Source organism: Triticum urartu, chromosome 2A, assembly GCF_056163025.1.
Source record: "Triticum urartu cultivar PI428250 chromosome 2A, HENAU_Tu73, whole genome shotgun sequence".
Lineage (NCBI taxonomy): Eukaryota > Viridiplantae > Streptophyta > Magnoliopsida > Poales > Poaceae > Triticum > Triticum urartu.
The window spans coordinates 383,965,864-383,984,606 of NC_141874.1; the positions used below are offsets into that span (position 1 = coordinate 383,965,864).

General features: G+C 40.2%; 1 protein-coding gene and 1 long non-coding RNA gene across 3 annotated transcripts; one reads left to right on the forward strand and one right to left on the reverse strand.

Moving 5' to 3' along the window:
• Positions 1 to 778: 778 nt before the first annotated feature.
• LOC125537422 (uncharacterized) lies at positions 779 to 11,446 on the forward strand. Of its 2 annotated transcripts, XR_015616504.1 has the most exons (4): positions 779 to 945; positions 1,169 to 1,344; positions 9,227 to 9,405; positions 9,656 to 11,446. It is a non-coding gene; the product is annotated as an uncharacterized LOC125537422 (long non-coding RNA). The 2 variants fall into 2 exon arrangements; XR_015616503.1 differs by lacking the exon at positions 9,656 to 11,446 and having other exon boundaries at positions 9,227 to 9,553.
• On the reverse strand, positions 1,343 to 7,089 carry LOC125537423 (ABC transporter G family member 7-like). The gene is made up of 4 exons (XM_087543940.1): positions 7,023 to 7,089; positions 6,836 to 6,915; positions 6,469 to 6,670; positions 1,343 to 5,846 (listed from the first exon to the last, which is right to left on the reverse strand). Exons 3-4 carry the CDS (start codon positions 6,639 to 6,641, stop codon positions 5,501 to 5,503), a joined length of 519 nt encoding a protein of 172 aa, XP_087400066.1. The 5' UTR covers positions 6,642 to 6,670; positions 6,836 to 6,915; positions 7,023 to 7,089; the 3' UTR covers positions 1,343 to 5,500.
• Positions 11,447 to 18,743: the final 7,297 nt, after the last annotated feature.

The following is an 18,743-nucleotide window of genomic DNA, read 5'->3' on the forward strand; positions in this document are numbered from 1 at the left end:
GTGGGGTGCCTTTGGACTCGGACATGAGTATCTCATAACTAAGCTATGGCCCATTAACCAGCTCACTTAAATTACTTTTGTTGTCTTACCCCCCAATTTCATGCTTTTAAATAGCATGTTGGGTACAATAGGCAGTTTTCATATATAGTATTAAAAACGCTATTTTGTCTCTCCATTATAGTAGTAGGTCTCGTTGTCTTGTTCCCATCTACCATTCTTAAGAAGTTGCTCCCCACTACTTCCTATTCTCTCATCATGCACACCGTCCACATCATCGATGTGCCACATCGTTGCAAGCTGTCCATGTCATCAAATAGGTCCACGTATTAAATCGATTTCAGTTCCTTAAAAAAAATTAAAACGATTTCTTCTTCTCTGTACCGACGCTTCATCCCACTCTTTTAACATGGAAGACGAAACCAGGGCCTCTCCATCTTCCATCCACTATCCCATAGGCCCTTCATCTCTCACATGAGCCCTTTGCTCCGTGTCCATATAATGAGCGTGCTCTCGGGTCTCTCAAATTTCAATCCATCGAGCCCTCTCTCCATCCAGAAAAAATCCAGTCCTTTCCAGGTGGTTGTGGCGGCTATGTGGCAATCGCCTCTCTCCTGCTTCGGAACGATCGCCGGTCTGCCTCGGCTCCGGCCTCACACCACCCGTCGTCCAGCAAAAGAAAAATACACTCAGCCATGAAACCAACGAGAACATGCGAGAGAAGGGGGGGAGGGGAGGAGAGGATCTGGGTCGGGATCCCAGGCGATGCCGATGGCGAGGAGATCTTCGGGGCGCGGCGGCGGCGGGCCGGGGGTGGAGGTCATGATGGTGATGGAGCTGGCGGCGGCGGAAGACAACGTAATCATCATCAACCGCCCCGACCAAGCTGGCCTCGGCTGCAACCTCTACATCAACATCTCGAGTTCGACCTTCGCATCTCCCGCACCGGTGATCCCCTTCACATCCTGTCCGGAAGTTACATAAGTTACTGTATTACCTATGTTCCCGCTGCACCATTCTCGCGTCTCTGAAGTTACTGTATGCACGTTGTTAATCAGTAGCAGCGGTTCAATCATAAGCATAAACAAAAACTGGCAAGATGTTGTAACCTGTTCTACAGAAATCTTGTCCTGTTGCTGATGGACTCCTCCGACTCTGGCTGCTGGTCCAGTTGCCTTCGACAGCTCTCCCGCACCTTGGTTCGCTCTCGCCCGGACAACCGACCCGGGTCTCCTTTCGGCCACAGAGGAACAACCTGGTAGCGAATATTATTAGGAGTCCTTTTGCTTCAAGACCTGAACAGACCAACAATTGCAAGGGCTTCAATCTGATGTGTTGTACCACACGGTATTCCTCTACCTGCGTATTCCCACGAATCCTATTTCTTCCATACATATGTGCCTTTCAGGATTCGCTTCTACTATTTTTGTTATGTTTAGCCTTCTGCCATCTAATGCATGGCGTGTTAATCCTTCTTTATATCTTGCAGCAATCAATAATGCATGTTACATCGGTTGGTTTTTTCAGTTACATTTATGCGGAAACTATCTGATTGAGTTTAGCTGATGGCTACAAAATGTGGGATTATTTCTGACAGTAGGGTGCTTCAATATCTGCATCTTACAATTTGTTGCAATGCTAATGGCTACATGACGTGCCATTATTTCTGTATCTCTTTGTTCCAACTGTTCCAGTGTAATGTGATGATGGATTAAATATAGTACGGTACAATAGCTTGGCATGGAAAAATGAACAGGTAGCTTTTTCAGTCCGAGACAACTACCCTCTTTGGTGATTTAGAGTTATAAATTTTATATATTTCTCTATTGTTCCTATGAAGAGTAGATGATGACGCTGTTCCAAACAACAAAATAAAAGAAGCAGGCATTAGCTTTTGTTCTGCCCAGGTTAAATTTTGAACCAGGATTGACTTTATCCTACATTAACAATTCCTCCCTGTTTTAGTTAGTGCAATTCCAAGTTAGTTATTCCAGGAATATCTGCATGGATTATACTCTATACCATCTCAGAATCTTTATTCATAAGAAATAGTGTGAAGCTAGCAACTTAGGCTAAGGTGTGAAAAGATTGTCTAATTTACCTACTCTACTGGTGCTGGATCACGCTTTTAAAAAATGGTACACCATTATTGCATTTGTACTTCAAACTCAAAATTTTACAGAGGCAAAGCACTGCGTTCTTGGCAAGAGATTACCCTTTTAACTCTTGCTCTATTACTCGATATATGTTCATGTATTTATCTGAGAGTTCTTTAGAAATATACTAGTAAGCTTGCACGTGCAACGCACGTCTTAATTGCCACAAAATAATTATGAAAATAGTTGTCTAGTTTTACATAGTTTTTTTATCTACACATGTTTCTTCTTTTTGTGAATTTTTTTAATCTACACATGTTTCTTCTTTTTGCGAAAATTATCTACACATGTTTCACTAAATAATAGTGTTTTTAGTAGAAGAAAAAACTAATTCACAAGGACAAATGAAGAAGGTGCAAATAATATTAAAGATTAATAAATGTATGTAACAAGTGACCGTATGTCCAAGTCTACAGTTTGCGTGTCTGATTGAAGTCAATCAAAAGTATATAACACATGTATACTAAAGAGGAAATGGTATAAAAATATAAAACTATCTTGTAGTACGATAATATTTCATACACCACAATATGCTTCTTTTTTATCATTATTACCATAAAGAAAAATCAGTAAAAGGATACGACAATGACACTCAATGCCATTCATAATACACTCATAGTAAATTCTCAAAAAAAAATCATAGTAATCATATCGTTCAGTGCACGTATTGACTGATATAGCTAAAGCTAAGAGTATTTAAAGCAAGAAAAAATTAGGACATAGAATGGTTTCACTTTGTTGCTTTCCATTGGACGGCCAAAAGGGCATGGCCTTACTCCTTTGACGTGCATCTTTGATGGCCTTACAAAATGTTGTTCTTAACAGAAAAATGTTCCCATTCAAATAAAAATAAAGAATGTCACATGTTCCCTATTTAAACAAGAATAACACATGTTCTTTGCTAGAAATCATGCGTGCAATGTTGGCCAAAAGTATAGTATGAGCAATACCATCAACAAGTACGAGGGGATAAAGAGTGAGCAAACCAAATACATAATAATGTGAATTGCAAGTGGTAACTGTCTCCAGTAAGTTTGAATTGTAATTGGTAATACTCTCTGCAACATGTCCTCTGGCACCTTGCAATAGAAAATATGGCATGTATATTCACATTCATATGAAAAGCTATGGAAACTGAAAACACACCAAAATAATGCACAATCTGGATGTATTGGTTTTTGTTTTCACATTTTGCTTCCCAGCACAAGTACCAGACAGGAAGATTCAGATACATGCAAAACGGCTTCTGTGTGCACATACGCCTTGAATGGTAAAAAAAAATATAGATCTGTTTCCTAGAAAGGAAGAACGCAGTGAGGACACAAATAAAAATGAATGTTGAGAATAGAAACAAATATAAGAATAGGCTTTCAGCGAAAGTTGTATTCTTGTAGAAATTTTGCTGAGCATTAGATAGTCCATCACTATAGTAAATGTGGACATAAAGTGCAAGCCATAGAAGATACATTGTGCTGGTCGGGTTGTGATCAATCAAATCACCGAATCAAAAAATATATCAGCCTGTGAACACTGCCTGTTACAGCTTGGCAGGCACAGATGCACAACTTTCTACCAGTATTTGCAAAGGTGCACTCGCAAAAGGTCAACAACTGTTTTTGATCAGGTGTACTAAAAAACACTTAATAATTTAGCTGCTCTAGTTGCATAGATATCAACAATATGGAATAAAAGGAGTCTAGAATTTCAACAAATGATACAAAGCATTTGGGAGAATGCAAGCCACTGACTCTTGTTATGAGTCAAGAAATTTAGCTGATCATTTTTTCTTGTCGTGGACTGGGATGTTGCATTCTCGGAACACTGGCATGTTTTCTATTTGTTTTCAGATATTATATATACCCTATCAACTCAAACTCGATTTTGCATTTTTTTAATTCAAATTGTTTTTATCTGAGTTGCAGAAGAGTGATTGACATGTTGTCAAGCAATATGACCAAAGTTCCTTTGAGCAATCGTCATAACACACTCCACTTGTGTTCCAACTTCCAAGTAATTCCAAATGTTACCTCCAGTTCAACTCCAATTAAGCTGCAGTTGCATTCTTCCAAGAATGGCTGCATCCACATAAAGAAAAGGCATTAGAAAGATTGGATCACTGACTTCTATAAAATAGATCTACACGCTTTGATGTATGCTGTTATGTGAGGAACATAAACCTGAATGGAAAATTGGAGAAACAATAGTAAAAAATAGTTCCAGTCAAAGGTCCACTTCTCATCCCATTGAGCAGATTTCAATAAAAAGTAATGGAAACATTAAAAAAAAGAGAATTAGAAACATAAAGTAGAAATTCACCTGCTCAACACTATGCATGAAATATTTGTTAAGAATACGGCGCATGAAATATTTGTTAGGAATATGCATAAGCTAAACCAATGCCAAATTCTACCATGTGGCATGGACTATGGTGTCGCGCAACACTTTCAACTTTGATGTGAGGATAATACTGACCTAGAAACTGTAGGATGAAGTTTAGCCATTGGATAGAGAATGGATCCAAATATCAATGGAAATGCTGCTCCAATCGGAATCTCGGCCAGCATCTTAGAAGAGAGATATGGTCCTAGTGCATAGGAACCCTTTGCACGTTCCTGTCAACTATAGCTCGTTCTTTCGGGAAAACCCCCACCGTCTTTGTCAGAGCAGCCATTGCTGTGTTTATGGCAGCCACCTAACTCGTGAAATGAAAGAAAACAGACAGTTATAAGATATGAGGAGGTGCTCAGGCATTTTTTAGAGAAACTGTTCTTTAAGAAAAAATGGGAACAGTTATAAGATAAATCAAATATCAGAATGTGTTTGTTCCATAGATTCAAGACATTCTACCTGAAGAAGTCCCATCCTATCTTGTATGGAAGTTTGAGTTTTCCCCATTCGCCAGAACACTGATCCAAATATAATTGTTGAAGTAACATACATTCTTGCTCTCACTTTGTTTGTTGGTCCATCACAAAAAGCCTGAAATACTTCTCAGAATCAACTAATAGATAGTCAATCTTCAGGTAAACAACCATTTAGATTTCAGGCAGCTAAGCTCAGATATCTCGAAGCTACCCAAGCTAAGATTCGAAATTCAGAAAATAACCAATCTAGAAGTGTTCAATTTATTTTGTTCGCGTCAAGAGCCCTTTTCTTGTTTACTTGGTTTACTTACACATTTCATGCAGTAGTTACATGTTGCAGCTACATCAGCCACAGAGTTGGTGAAAGCACAACATGCCACCAAGTGTCAACTTACAGTAAATATTGAAAAGATAGATCCCCTGAATTTGCTACAGTATAGGTCCGGTTTATTTTAAGCTAAACACACACGCCAAAATAACCTATCAACGAATTTCAAGGCAGAAGTAGGAAAAAAGCTGGAAGACACTATCAGACAAGGCTCCGTGAAAAACATGCATCCATGCTCTCTTGAATATCAAACGAAATTGTCTCCACCAACCACGTCTTTGCTTGCTAGTGGACTTCTGAGCAGGTTTGGTAGAAAATTCAGAGCCCTCCGACTGTGTTACTGGACTGTTAAATTCAGTAATTAGAACCTTATTTGAAAAATCATCAATTAGGTTCTCAATCCTTTTATGTGATGACTGTACACTTTCAGCTGAGCTATAATCAGTGGAAATGAGATCAGCCAAGAACTCAGCGGGGTTCTCATGACCTGGCCATTGGTACCTAATGAAGTAAACAAACTCAAGTTAGTAATCAGTAATAGTACAAGTGCAGAATAAGATATGGGCTGAAAACAAAGCAGTTAAAATAGGCCTGAGTTATGTTCCACGGAGTAAACAGCTAAAAATAACTGTGCAAAAATTCCAGCATCGTGAATGTTCGATTTCAGGGCTCTCCTAACAAGGATACATATAGTCAAATGATAAATTACTTAAGCTTGAAGCAAGTGTGAAAAATCAGACGTACAATACAACCTGAACTGCTGAAAACATGAAGGACCAATGTATGCCTATGGATGGAGTACTTCCCTCTATGCCTACTTATGTAACAATTGCTTCAGTACCGTGTTGGCCACATGAATAATACTAAAATGTTGACACATCACCATATCCATCATCCATGTGTATAACAATCGATCGTGACATGCTACAGTGTCAAATACAAAATGACTGAGATGTGTTACCAAAATCCAATCTATGCCTGGTATTACTTAGCCCTGCTAACTATATTATAAATTAAATAAGTGCAGTACATACATTTGAGATATGTGGAAATCATGGAAAATATTATGTTTTAGAGAACACCAAATGACAGATAGGAATGTAAGTGATGACAGAATAACAACCCTAATGACGCAAAGTATTTTAGAGGTTCTTCTTTTGCCGGCCCCATATATACAACTTCTCCCTCTGAGAGTAGCACAATGTCATCACATTTGCTATAGACTGAACCTCTCGGCTGGTGTATAGAGCATATGACCGTGTGCCCATCTTCTGCAAGCTGTCTAAGGGTCTCCATCACCTTCTCTGACTGGAATGCATCAAGGCCTAAAAGAGAGTAACAAACATACACAAAGTTCATGTGCTATCAGTTCATATTTTACAGCTGGCATACCAAGCTATTAAAAAGAACTCTAGCTAATATTCAGGAGAGGGTCTCAGGAGAAAAGGCTAATCCATGTGAAAGTTCAACAATTCAACAAGGGATCCCACCTAAAAACGGAAAGTTGCAAGAACAGTGTGTCTCATTTTTCTTCACGGGACTGTGGGTGATACTTTGGTGGATTGTCTTGCTTGAGAAACAAACTCGAGAATTAAATTGATAAAATGATGGTTAACATAAAACGTAGACAACTGCAGTTGTGAGGTAATCAGGAAAAGATGCAAGCAGGTCACATACCAGGCCAGTGACTGTAGACAACCTCCCAGGCTTATTGGCCTATCTGTTTTCCTCACAAGATCCACATAATCACTTCACTGAGCCAAGAAATGGGATCACTTATTGATAGTTAAACATGATTTCCTGATCATCAGCTCACTTGTTAGGTTAAAAATATATATAAAGATGGTTATTAGATCAGCATGCCTTGTTTCTTGCAATATTGGTGGCAGATGGAGGCTGATACTTGTGATGTGCAGTTAAATGATTTAATCATTTAGGGGAGATTTGATTTGATGCCTCTGACTGACTATATCAGGCAATGGATACTGAATAATCGCATCATACTTTGAGATAGCAGTAAGGTTAATACTTTAGCTTATTTACCAAATTACATTACTTGCAAAATATTTACCTATTTACAACAGGAAATCGTATATGTATCAGTATTGATGGAGCTAACATTAAACAGTATAATCAACATGTCTAGCTCAGAGCCCTCTTCCTATCATTCCATGATATACATGCTTTTATCCTGAAGTTTGCATCTACTTCGCTATGTCTATTCAGATCAACTTAAGGTTCTGGGAGTAATCAATAGTAAAGTTGGCGGTGTAGAAAAACCAGGATCATATGTATACGTTCAATTTCAGACCACAACATGGCCTACAAGGAGGGAATTAGCTAGGCAACGGAAGAAGCCTGAAAGGTAATCTTGATTAATTCTAAAATAGCAAACCATGATGGATGCCGGTGAGCTGCCTAAACGAACATAAACATTGTTCATCACAAAAATTCAGAAATTTGTCATTCACTAATGGAGCACACACATGCCAGGGATGTTAAAGAAATGGGGAACATCGTACATCATTAGAAATATTCATGCAATATTGAGAAGCTCAATTATTAAATGGTGCAAACAAAGTAAGCAGAATCTCAAGTAAATATGAATATGTGACGAAAAGGACCTTAGATGTTGCAGATGTTGATGAGTGGCAATATTCTGTACCTGTAGAAATAAAGTATGCGTAGTTAGGGAGGAAGAGGAAACTGAATTTTTTTTCATTCTGTCAAAATTATATATTTTAAAATGTCATTCAGTTTTGCCGCATATGGTTTTTATGTAAACTTTTGAATGTTGAAACATATGTTTCATAAATCTTGAAACATATTAGCTTGCACAATTTTTTTTAAAAAAGTACTAAATTATTTTCCCGTATAAAATTTAAGAAAGCGATAGCAGCAGACTGGTTAAGAGTAGAGGCTTCAGAAGATGTTGCAGAGGTGTGGAAGAAGGTAATACTCAAAAATAGAATTTTTTAGGTCAAATCAAGTTGCATCTCTAACTGGAGATGAAAGGTTTAATGTCATGAGTGTACCAAGCAGAGAGCATCTATTTTGCAAGCAGAGAGGCTGCAGGGTGCCTTTTATGCATTCAACAGAAGGACTAAGTAGATGCATCCTTTTTCACCTCCTATATTCACCATCCGCCTCTCCCATTTTCTCTCTCCACTGCCTCCTCTCAACCCATCCCGGTAAGCCCCACCTTCGCCTCGTCGATGCATACGGCCTTTGCATCACGGTGCGCAAACCTTCATGATCTAAATAGATCTACCTTTCATGTCAATATATAATGCTTGCTCACAGCCCATGACTCAATCTCTTGAAACAACAAAACACGTGGGTTTTAAAAAAAATTAATTGAAACTACAATGTGGTATTTTTTAACTCAAACTACAATGTGCAGATTATATATTTAGATTATTTAGATTATATATTTGAGTAGTTGTGACAAAACAAAACATCGCTGCCGATACTATTGTGGATAACCCAATATAGCAAAACTTTGGCCTCCTTTCCTGTAGTTAGGCAACTTCAGGAGCATAGCAACACAATGGGATGGGAAGGTAAGCAACAAAACTTCAAATGTCTGAGTTGCTTGGACTACAATTTATGAAATCCTCACTAATTCAATATGTCCTCATAAACTGTAACCCTTTTAGCGCTGAGTGTGGCATTGGCGTTGGATCATGATAATTCACATACGGCAATTGTTCCAGAATAATTGTTCCTGTTGTGTGGAAGAATCATGTATGTATGCACTAAAATAATCATAACCAGAAGGATCATGTATGTATCAGATTATCTTGTGTGGAAAGAACAGAACCACAAGCATGTTGTTCAAACAATGCACACTTGAATGTAAAGAAAACTTACTGGCTCAGATGAGATCGTTGGCGGCAGAGGAGGAGCAGAGGAAGGCGGGCGGCGGAGAATAGGATCGGCGGGCGGAGGGCGAGGATGTACAGACTGAAGCGAAAAATGATGCAGATGAAGGAAAGATTCACCAGGTTGAACAAGCCTTGGAGTGGTCAGTACAAAACTGGAGCCTGACGATTGCTATGTATGTATCTAGCCTCTACAATTTTCATGAACAGAGACAAAGTTCAGAAGATGTTGGTACAGAGCAAAAACACAGAGTTGAGATGAGCAAACAGTGTTGTGTGTCACGCATCCAAGCAAGCATGCATCTAAAAATTTCAGTTTTCTCACACCCACCAAGTACTAATAAATTAATTGAAGTTGTATGTAGATTCGCAGAAATCCCTCCCTGCTGTGACCTGACCTGCGTGCATCTGTTGTCTCAAGAGCAGAGCATCGGTGGTCTTCCGTTCCGTTGCAGGTGCTGCACCTGCGTGCATCTGCATCAGGGAGGGAGGGTGTGAGTGAGGGGAGCCGCCAAATCCAAAACAATCAAGAGTCCAGTTGGGAGAGGAGAAGAGGGACCTTGACGACATCCAGGCATTCCATGGCGGCTGCAAACGGCGGCGGAGGCTTGGCCGTGGAGCGGCGGCGGAGGCTTGGCCGTGGATGGGCGGGCGGCGGCCGGCGGCGAAGGCCCGACCATGCTCTGGTCGTTGGGAGGAGGAGGTGCGGGGTGTGGGAAAGGTCGTCGTGTGGGGGTTCGTGCGTGCGTGCCGTGGGCAAAGGTCGTGGTGCAGTGGGTTTTTTCGGAACGGGTTAACCCAATGGTATTGGTGGGTAATTAAAGTATAAAACGTGTTTGATGTTTTAGAGGAATGTAGGCCTTCAGCTTGCAGGTTTGGATAGATAGGATGACTTGGTTCTCCGCCCTCTCTTTTTTTTATAGGGGTAGTAGATACAAGTGTACCCGCAGCAACGTGCGGGGTATCATCTAGTTTCTACCATGTCCGAGGAAAGTAAATAATGGGCTGGAAAATTAAGAGCATTGAAATGAAAGCACGCAATCTTTGCTCCCATTATGATAGCATGTTTCTCTATTTTAAGGCCAGGAGCATGCAACCAATGCACGTCATCGAGCTCCTGTACTTGATAACTTAGGTACAGAGGCCATGATAATTTTTCCCTATGGATAAAAGTTGTTGAAAATTGAAAGCACAAGTGCTCCCTAGGTGGTTTTGATAATTGATGACAACATATCTCTTATTGGACTAACATTTCTATCTAGCATGTTTCAGATAAGTTCAACAATGGAGTGGCATGGACTAAAGGTTGTGGGAACTTCTTCAAAATGCTAAGGACAAAGGATTGGCTAAAGCTTAAAGCTCAAGACTCTTTATTTTACATTTTAATGATCCAAGATCACATTGAGTCCATAGGAAAAGCTAATACTATCAAGGAGGGATGAGGTGTTGCTTAATGAGCCTCTTGCTTCATGTGCTTAATGATATGCTCCAAAATCCTCAGCTACTTTCCCACTTCCACATATGACCTAAACCCTAATCCAAACTCGGTCCTACCGATTCTTCCTATCCGGCGCCACCGAGTTTCACTTTTCATAAGCCACTGCCAAACCCTAGCAATTCGGTTCTACCGATAGGGATCTCGGTCTCACCGAGATGGGATTGCAAACTCTCTGTTTCACTTTTGTAACTTTTCGGTCTCACCGAAAGAGCGGATCGGTCCCACCGAGATTGCAATGTAAATTCAGTGTTTCCTTTTTGTAACTTTTTGGTCTCACCGAAAGAGCAAATCGGTCCCACCGAGTTTGCCTGACCAACTCTCTGGTTAGCTAATTACCAAATTCGGTTTCACCGAGTTTGTGTAATCGGTCTCACCGAGATTACGTTATGCCCAAACCCTAACCATATCGGTCCTACCGAGTTGCATGTCAGTCCCACCGAAAATCTCTAACGGTCACTAGGTTTACATTTTCGGTCCGACCGAGTTTGTTGATTCGGTCCCACCGAGATTGGAAAACTGTGTGTAACGGTTGGATTTTGTGTGGAGGCTATATATACCCCTCCACCTCCTCTTCATTCGTGGAGAGAGCTATCAGAACACATACACAATTCCAACTCATATGTTCTGAGAGAGAACCACCTACTCATGTGTTGAGACCAAGATATTCCATTCCTACCATATGAATCTTGATCTCTAGCCTTCCCCAAGTTGCTTTCCACTCAAATCTTCTTTCCACAAAATCCAAATCCTATGAGAGAGAGTTGAGTGTTGGGGAGACTATCATTTGAAGCACAAGAGCAAGGAGTTCATTACCTACACACCATTTGTTACTTCTTGGAGAGTGGTGTCTCCTAGATTGGCTAGGTGTCACTTGGGAGCCTCCGACAAGATTGTGGAGTTGAACCAAGGAGTTTGTAAGGGCAAGGAGATCGCCTACTTCGTGAAGATCTACCGCTAGTGAGGCAAGTCCTGTGTGGGCGATGGCCATGGTGGGATAGACAAGGTTGCTTCTTCGTGGACCCTTTGTGGGTGGTTGCTTCTTCGTGGACCCTTCGTGGGTGGAGCCCTTTGTGGACTCGCGCAACCGTTACCCTTTGTGGGTGGAGCCCTCCGTGGACTCTCGCAACCGTTACCCTTCGTGGGTTGAAGTCTCCATCAACGTGGATGTAGGATAGCACCACCTATCCGAACCATGGGAAAAACATCCGTGTCTCCAATTGCGTTTGAATTCTCCAAACCCTTCCCTTTACATTCTTGCAAGTTGCATGCTTTACATTCCGCTGCTCATATACTCTTTGCATGCTTGCTTGATATGTATTGTGTATGTTGAAATTGTGCCTAAACTCCACTTAAACCAAAAAAGCTTAAAAATTGCAACTTTAGCATTAAGTGTCTAATCACCCCCCTCTAGACACATCTACTTCTAGATCCTACAAGTGGTATCAGAGCTTTGGTCTCCATTGCCTTGGTTTAATCACCATTGGAGGAAGATGGATGTGTCTACATTAGGGAGTCTTAGACATAGAGTGCCTATTCTTTATGGAGAGTATTTTCATGAGTGAAAAAATGAGATGCTTGTAATCTTCAATCAATATCATTTGAACAAGTATATTGCTAGCCCTTGTGCACCTCATATTGATCCTTTGCATCCTACCCTAGATGAAGATATTGACATGATTCGCAATCTTAGAACTATTGAGCTCATCATTAGAGGATTGCCCAAAAATTTGATTGCTAGTTTGCCTACTCTAAATTGTGCCTATACTATATAGAAATTTCTTGAGGAACGATTTCCCGATCATTCCTTGAAAATTTTGGATGAAATTCTCCATAAATCTATTGCCTTGAGTAAGATAAACTCTAGTGATCCTAGTTTTGGTAATTGTCTATTTGAACTTACCAATCTTAAGCATGCTAAAGGAGATGTTGGAATCATTAATGATATCATATTCAAAGCTATAAGAATTCATAAAAGTGACCACTTTGATGATCATTTATCTAATGAGTTACCCTCTCTAGGAAATGATGATCACAAGATCATGATGAACATGGATACTATGATGATGATAGTGACTTCGATCTTGATGATGCAATGAGACATTTTGGTCTTATGGCAAATCTTCGGGGATATGAATCAGGAGGAAAGGAATGGGTTCTTGATAGTGGATGTACTGATCATATGACCGGAGATGAAGAGATGTTTCGTGAGCTTGCTGAAAATGACGGCCCTCGAAAATATGTCACCTTTGGTGATAATTCAAAGGGTAAAGTGGTTGGCCTTGTTAAGGTGCCCATCTCACATGATAGTTCCATTCAAAATGTCATGCTCGTTGAATCTCTCGGCTACAACTTACTTTCACTATCTAGACTTGCTGATTTCGGTTTGAATGTCCTATTTACTGAAGTAGATTGCCAAGTATTTCGTCGAGACAATCATAAAATGGTCTTTACCGGTATGCGTAGAGGTGATCTTTACATTGTCGATTTCTCTAAAAAGGCACAACCTAAAACTTGCTTTGTTGCTAAATCCTCAAAAGGTTGGTTGTGGCATAGATGACTAGGTCACGTTGGCATGAGAAACCTTGACAAGCTTATTAAAGAAAATCATATCCTTGGAGTTAACGATGTCATATTTGATAAGGATAGACTTTGCAGTGCTTGTCAAGCAGGTAAACAGGTTGGAGGAAGACATCCCGTGAAGAACATCATGACCACAAGGAGGCCACTCGAGCTACTTCACATGGATCTTTTTGGTCCCAACGCCTACAAGAGTCTCGGTGGAAATTCTTTTGGTCTAGTTATAGTTGATGATTTTTCAAGATTTACGTGGGTGTTCTTTCTTAATGACAAGTTGCGGGTCCAGAAGATCTTCAGAAACTTCGCTAGGAAGACCCAAAATCAATTTGATGTGAAGATCAAGAAGGTTCGGAGTGACAACGGAACGGAGTTCAAGAACGCAAATGTGGACACCTTTCTTGATGAAGAAGGGATTTCACACGAGTTCTCGGCTACGTACACACCTCAACAAAATGGAGTTGTTGAGAGGAAGAACCGGACGCTCATCGAAATGGCAAGAACGATGCTTGATGAATACAAGACGCCAAAGCACTTTTGGGCAGAAGCGGTTGAGACAGCTTGTCACGCAACAAATCGCTTATATCTTCACAAGCTACTCGGCAAGACGGCATACGAGCTTCTCACCGGTAACAAACCCCAAGTTGGATACTTTTGAGTATTCGGCTCAAAGTGCTACATTCTTGATAAGCATCGTCGTTCAAAGTTTGCTCCTAAATCTCATGAAGGTTTTCTACTTGGTTATGGCTCAAACTCTCACACTTACCGTGTCTACAACAATTTCACCCGAAAGGTTGAAGAGACGGTAGATGTGAAGTTTGATGAATCTAATGGCTCGCAAGTAGAGCAATTGCCAATTGATGTAGGAGACAAAGACCCTTCAGAAGCAATTCAAGACTTGTCCATTGGCAAAATTCGTCCAACGAAGGTGAAGGAGAGTACTTCATCCGTCCAAGTGGAAGCTTCTACTTCACGACAAGGTGAACCAAGAATCGACACGGAAGCATCCACAAGTGGGACACACCAAGATGAAGAAAACGAGGAAATACATCAAGACGAACATCAACAATCTCCTCCACCACGACAAGAGAACGACAACGTCAACAATGAAGAAGGCCAAGAAGAAGAACAAGATGAAGAAGATGTTCAACGAAGACCCAAGCAAAAGCTCTCACGAGTTCGAGCAAGAATTGCCAAAGATCATCCCGTCGAGCAAATCCTCAATGATATACAAACCGGGAGAATCACTCGCTCAAAAACTCGTTTAGCTAACTTTTGTGAAAACTATTCATTCATCTCTAGCATTGAACCTATGAAGGTTGACGAAGCATTGGAAGATCCGGATTGGATAAACGCTATGCATGAAGAGCTACATAATTTTGAGAGAAACCAAGTTTGGACATTGGTTGAGAAGTCCGACAACAACCACAACATCATTTGTACCAAATGGGTGTTTCGCAACAAGCAAGATGAAGATGGACAAGTGGTTCGCAACAAAGCACGTCTCGTCGCCCAAGGGTACACACAAGTCGAAGGTATGGACTATGGTGAGACGTATGCTCCCGTTGCTAGACTTGAGTCCATTCGCATCTTACTTGCCTATGCTAATCACCATAATATCACCTTGTACCAAATGGACATTAAAAGTGCTTTTTTAAATGGTGAAATAGAGGAGGAAGTTTATGTCAAACAACCTCCCGGCTTTATCAATCCTAAGAAACCAAATCATGTTTACAAACTTCACAAAGCTCTTTATGGTCTTAAACAAGCTCCTAGAGCATGGTATAAATGCTTGACCAAGTTCCTTACTACAAGTGGTTTTGAAATTAGTAAAATTGATTCTACTCTTTTTACTAAAAGGGTTAATGGAGAACTATTTGTATGTCAAATTTATGTTGATGATATCATATTTGGATCAACTAACCCTCTCTTTAGTGAAAAGTTTGGAAAGCTAATGTCAGAGAAGTTTGAGATGTCTATGATGAGTGAACTCAAATTCTTTCTCGGTTTGCAAATCAAGCAAACTAAGAAAGGTACATTTGTCTCTCAAACAAAGTACACCAAGGACTTATTCAAGAAGTTCAATATGCAAGAATGCAAAGGTATGTCTACACCCATGCCTACTAGTGGACATAATGATTTGACCAAAGATGATGAACCGGTTGATCAAAAGGTTTATCGCTCTATGATTGGTTCATTGTTATACCTATGTGCTTCACGTCCCGATATTATGCTAAGTGTGTGCATGTGTGCACGATATCAAGCTGCTCCTAAAGATTGTCATCTTAAGGCTGTGAAAAGGATAGTGAGATATTTAATCCATACACCAAATTTTGGCATTTGGTATCCTAAGAGGTCTTCTTTTGATCTTGTTGGCTATTCCGACTCGGATTATGCCGGAGACAAGGTTGATAGAAAGTCCACTTCGGGTACTTGTCAATTTTTTGGTAGATCTCTTGTGTCTTGGTCTTCCAAGAAACAAAACTCGGTATCCTTATCCACCGCCGAAGCGGAATACATTGCCGCTGGTTCATGTTGTGCTCAATTACTTTGGATGACCCAAACTCTTAAAGATTATGGGATTTATGTGAAACATGTTCCACTGCTTTGTGACAATGAAAATGTTATCAAAATTGGTCATAATCCTGTACAACATTCTTGAACTAAGCATATTGAAGTTCGTCATCATTTCATTCGAGATCATGTTGCTAAGGGTGACATCAATCTTAAGCATGTTCGCACCGATAAGCAATTAGCGGATATATTCACTAAACCACTTGATGAGAAAGTGTTTTGCAGGTTGAGAGGAGAATTGAACATCATTGATGCTTCGAACTTGGAGTAGAAACTCCATTGAATACATGCAAGACATGAGCTTATGACTAATCCATGATATATCTCTTATGATAACTATCTTATGTCTTAGATATATTTGCACCTTGCATGTTGTCTAACCCATGTAGGTGCTTGGTTGAATCTAATTCCATGAGATTGCGACTCACTCACATCTTGAGCAATCTCTACATCACCAAGACTATACACAATAGTGGTTGAAGACAAGGAAGCACAAAACCATTCAAACATATCCTTTGACAAATTCTATGTTAAGCTTCATGATTGTCATTTTTGGATACACAAGTGCTCTTCCTTGCAAGAACTAACCCATGTAGGTAGATGAACTCAAACTTCAAGTGGTGCTCCCAACTCTTGATGAGCTACATCAACCTTGAGCACCCACACAAGTTCAACTACATGAGCAAGAACCACACCACCACCCAAGGTATGTTATTCCATCTTAAAGAAGTTTTACTCCAAGACATGAGTCAAAGCAACTCAACAAGATGTGAATATATCAAGATGCTTAAACGAAAAATGGTAACCCCATTTTGAGCTTAAACGATGAGTATGACCTATGATCAAGTGTTCTCACTTTACTCCTAAGTCAATATACTCTAACATAGGTGACTATGTCACCGCCCAACTCTAGATGAAGCTCTCTTGTGTTCTTTCTTTGTGTTATTGTATTTGTCTCATGCATGTTTATTTTCTCTCTCCTTTTTTAAAAAAAAAACTTCATCTAGATCTTTCAGTTTCTTCTCTTTTCTCTTTGTTTTTGTTCTGCATTTTCTGCACTTAATTCCTTGCAAATCCTTCAGGAAATTCATTGCAAATCTTTGTGAGATCCTACATGTCTAGTGAGCTGAGGTGACAAGTGTTTTTCTCTGTGTAAACTCGGTTTTACCGACTTGCAATTTTCGGTCCAACCGAATCTTTTCGGTACCACCGAAATGTGCCACTCGGTGCCACCGACTTTGCAATCAGAAAAACAGTTTGCCACTTGTTCTACATTTCTTCTGATCCAGCTCCACTCAATGAATCTTGTCCTCTACAAGCATCACAATTTTATCCTCTGCTTTGTGCTGAATCTTAAGGACCAAACCTATTCGACGGATTTCAGGAAAAACCTTCTTGGAAATTGATGTCAAAGGGGGAGAAAGAGATCACATCAAAACTCAAGGGGGAGAGAAAGTCTCAAGGATCCCAGATGTTGTTAAGGGGGAGAGAGAGATTTCCAGGGAGGGAAAATACTCAAGGATCCCAGATGCTTGATGTTCAAGAGGAGAGATGTCACATGTCTTTTTGGGGGAAAGACATGTATTTGCATTAAGTTCTATCCATTTGTATTTTCAGCTCTGATTTTCTGTTCCCTATCTTCTCCCAATATCCCATGTAAGATTCAGGGGGAGCAAGACACCTAAGGGAAAGAATTCAGTCAAATTCATTGCATATCTTTATTCTTGGGACATGTTGAATTCAATGTGGTACCTTGTACTCACTCTCTACATGTCATCCCAGTCTTGGTATTCTTATGGTTTCTTTTGTTTGCTCTGGCTAGTGGATGTACCTGTGTTATCTAACCTTGTTTGTGCAGGTTCATTCCATCCTAAGCCAACTCAAGACCACAAGGTAAGTATATGCATCAAAATCATGAGTATGAGGAGTTCTTGCTTATGTACATACTGTTTGCAAGAAGGACTCATGAGCATGAAGGTATTTTCCTTGATAATCTTTTGCTCTGATGCATATGGCCAAGATGCATGTAACACATTGCCTACTCTGTCATGGTTATGCTCTCACATGCCTCTATATTTCATATTTATATGAGTGCATACATGTAGGGGGGCCTATGCTTGTTACATGTCCTTCCAAAGCTTTACTTGTTGTTCTTTATATCTTTATCTAAAGCTTTGATGTATGTTGCCATCAATTACCAAAAAGGGGGAGATTGAAAGCACAAGTGCTCCTTAGGTGGTTTTGATAATTGATGACAACATATCTCTTATTGGACTAACATTTCTATCTAGCATGTTTCAGATAAGTTCAACAATGGAGTGGCATGGACTAAAGGTTGTGGGAACTTCTTCAAAATGCTAAGGACAAAGGATTGGCTAAAGCTTAAAGCTCAAGACTCTTCATTTTATATTTTAGTGATCCAAGATCACATTGAGTCCATAGGAAAAGCCAATACTATCAAGGAGGGATGAGGTGTTGCTTAATGAGCCTCTTGCTTCATGTGCTTAATGATATGCTCCAAAATCCTCAGCTACTTTCCCACTTCCACATATGACCTAAACCCTAAGCCAAACTCGGTCCTACCAATTCTTCCTATTCGGCGCCACCGAGTTTCACTTGTCATAAGCCACTGCCAAACCCTAGCAATTCAGTTCTACCGATAGGGACTCGGTCTCACCGAGATGGGATTGCAAACTCTCTGTTTCCCTTTCGTAACTTTTCGGTCTCACCGAAAGAGCGGATCGGTCCCACCGAGATTGCAATGTAAATTCAGTGTTTCCTTTTTGTAACTTTTTGGTCTCACCGAAAGAGCAAATCGGTCCCACCGAGTTTGCCTGACCAACTCTCTGGTTAGCTAATTACCAAATT

Bases quoted from the DNA above. Each gene is read 5' to 3' on its own strand.
- LOC125537423 (XM_087543940.1), bottom strand. From the start codon at position 6,641: ATGGAGACCCTTAGACAGCTTGCAGAAGATGGGCACACGGTCATATGC. The intron at 5,847-6,468 runs GTTGTTATTCTG...TTACTTCATTAG, and splicing joins AAATACTTTGCGTCATTAGG to GTACCAATGGCCAGGTCATG.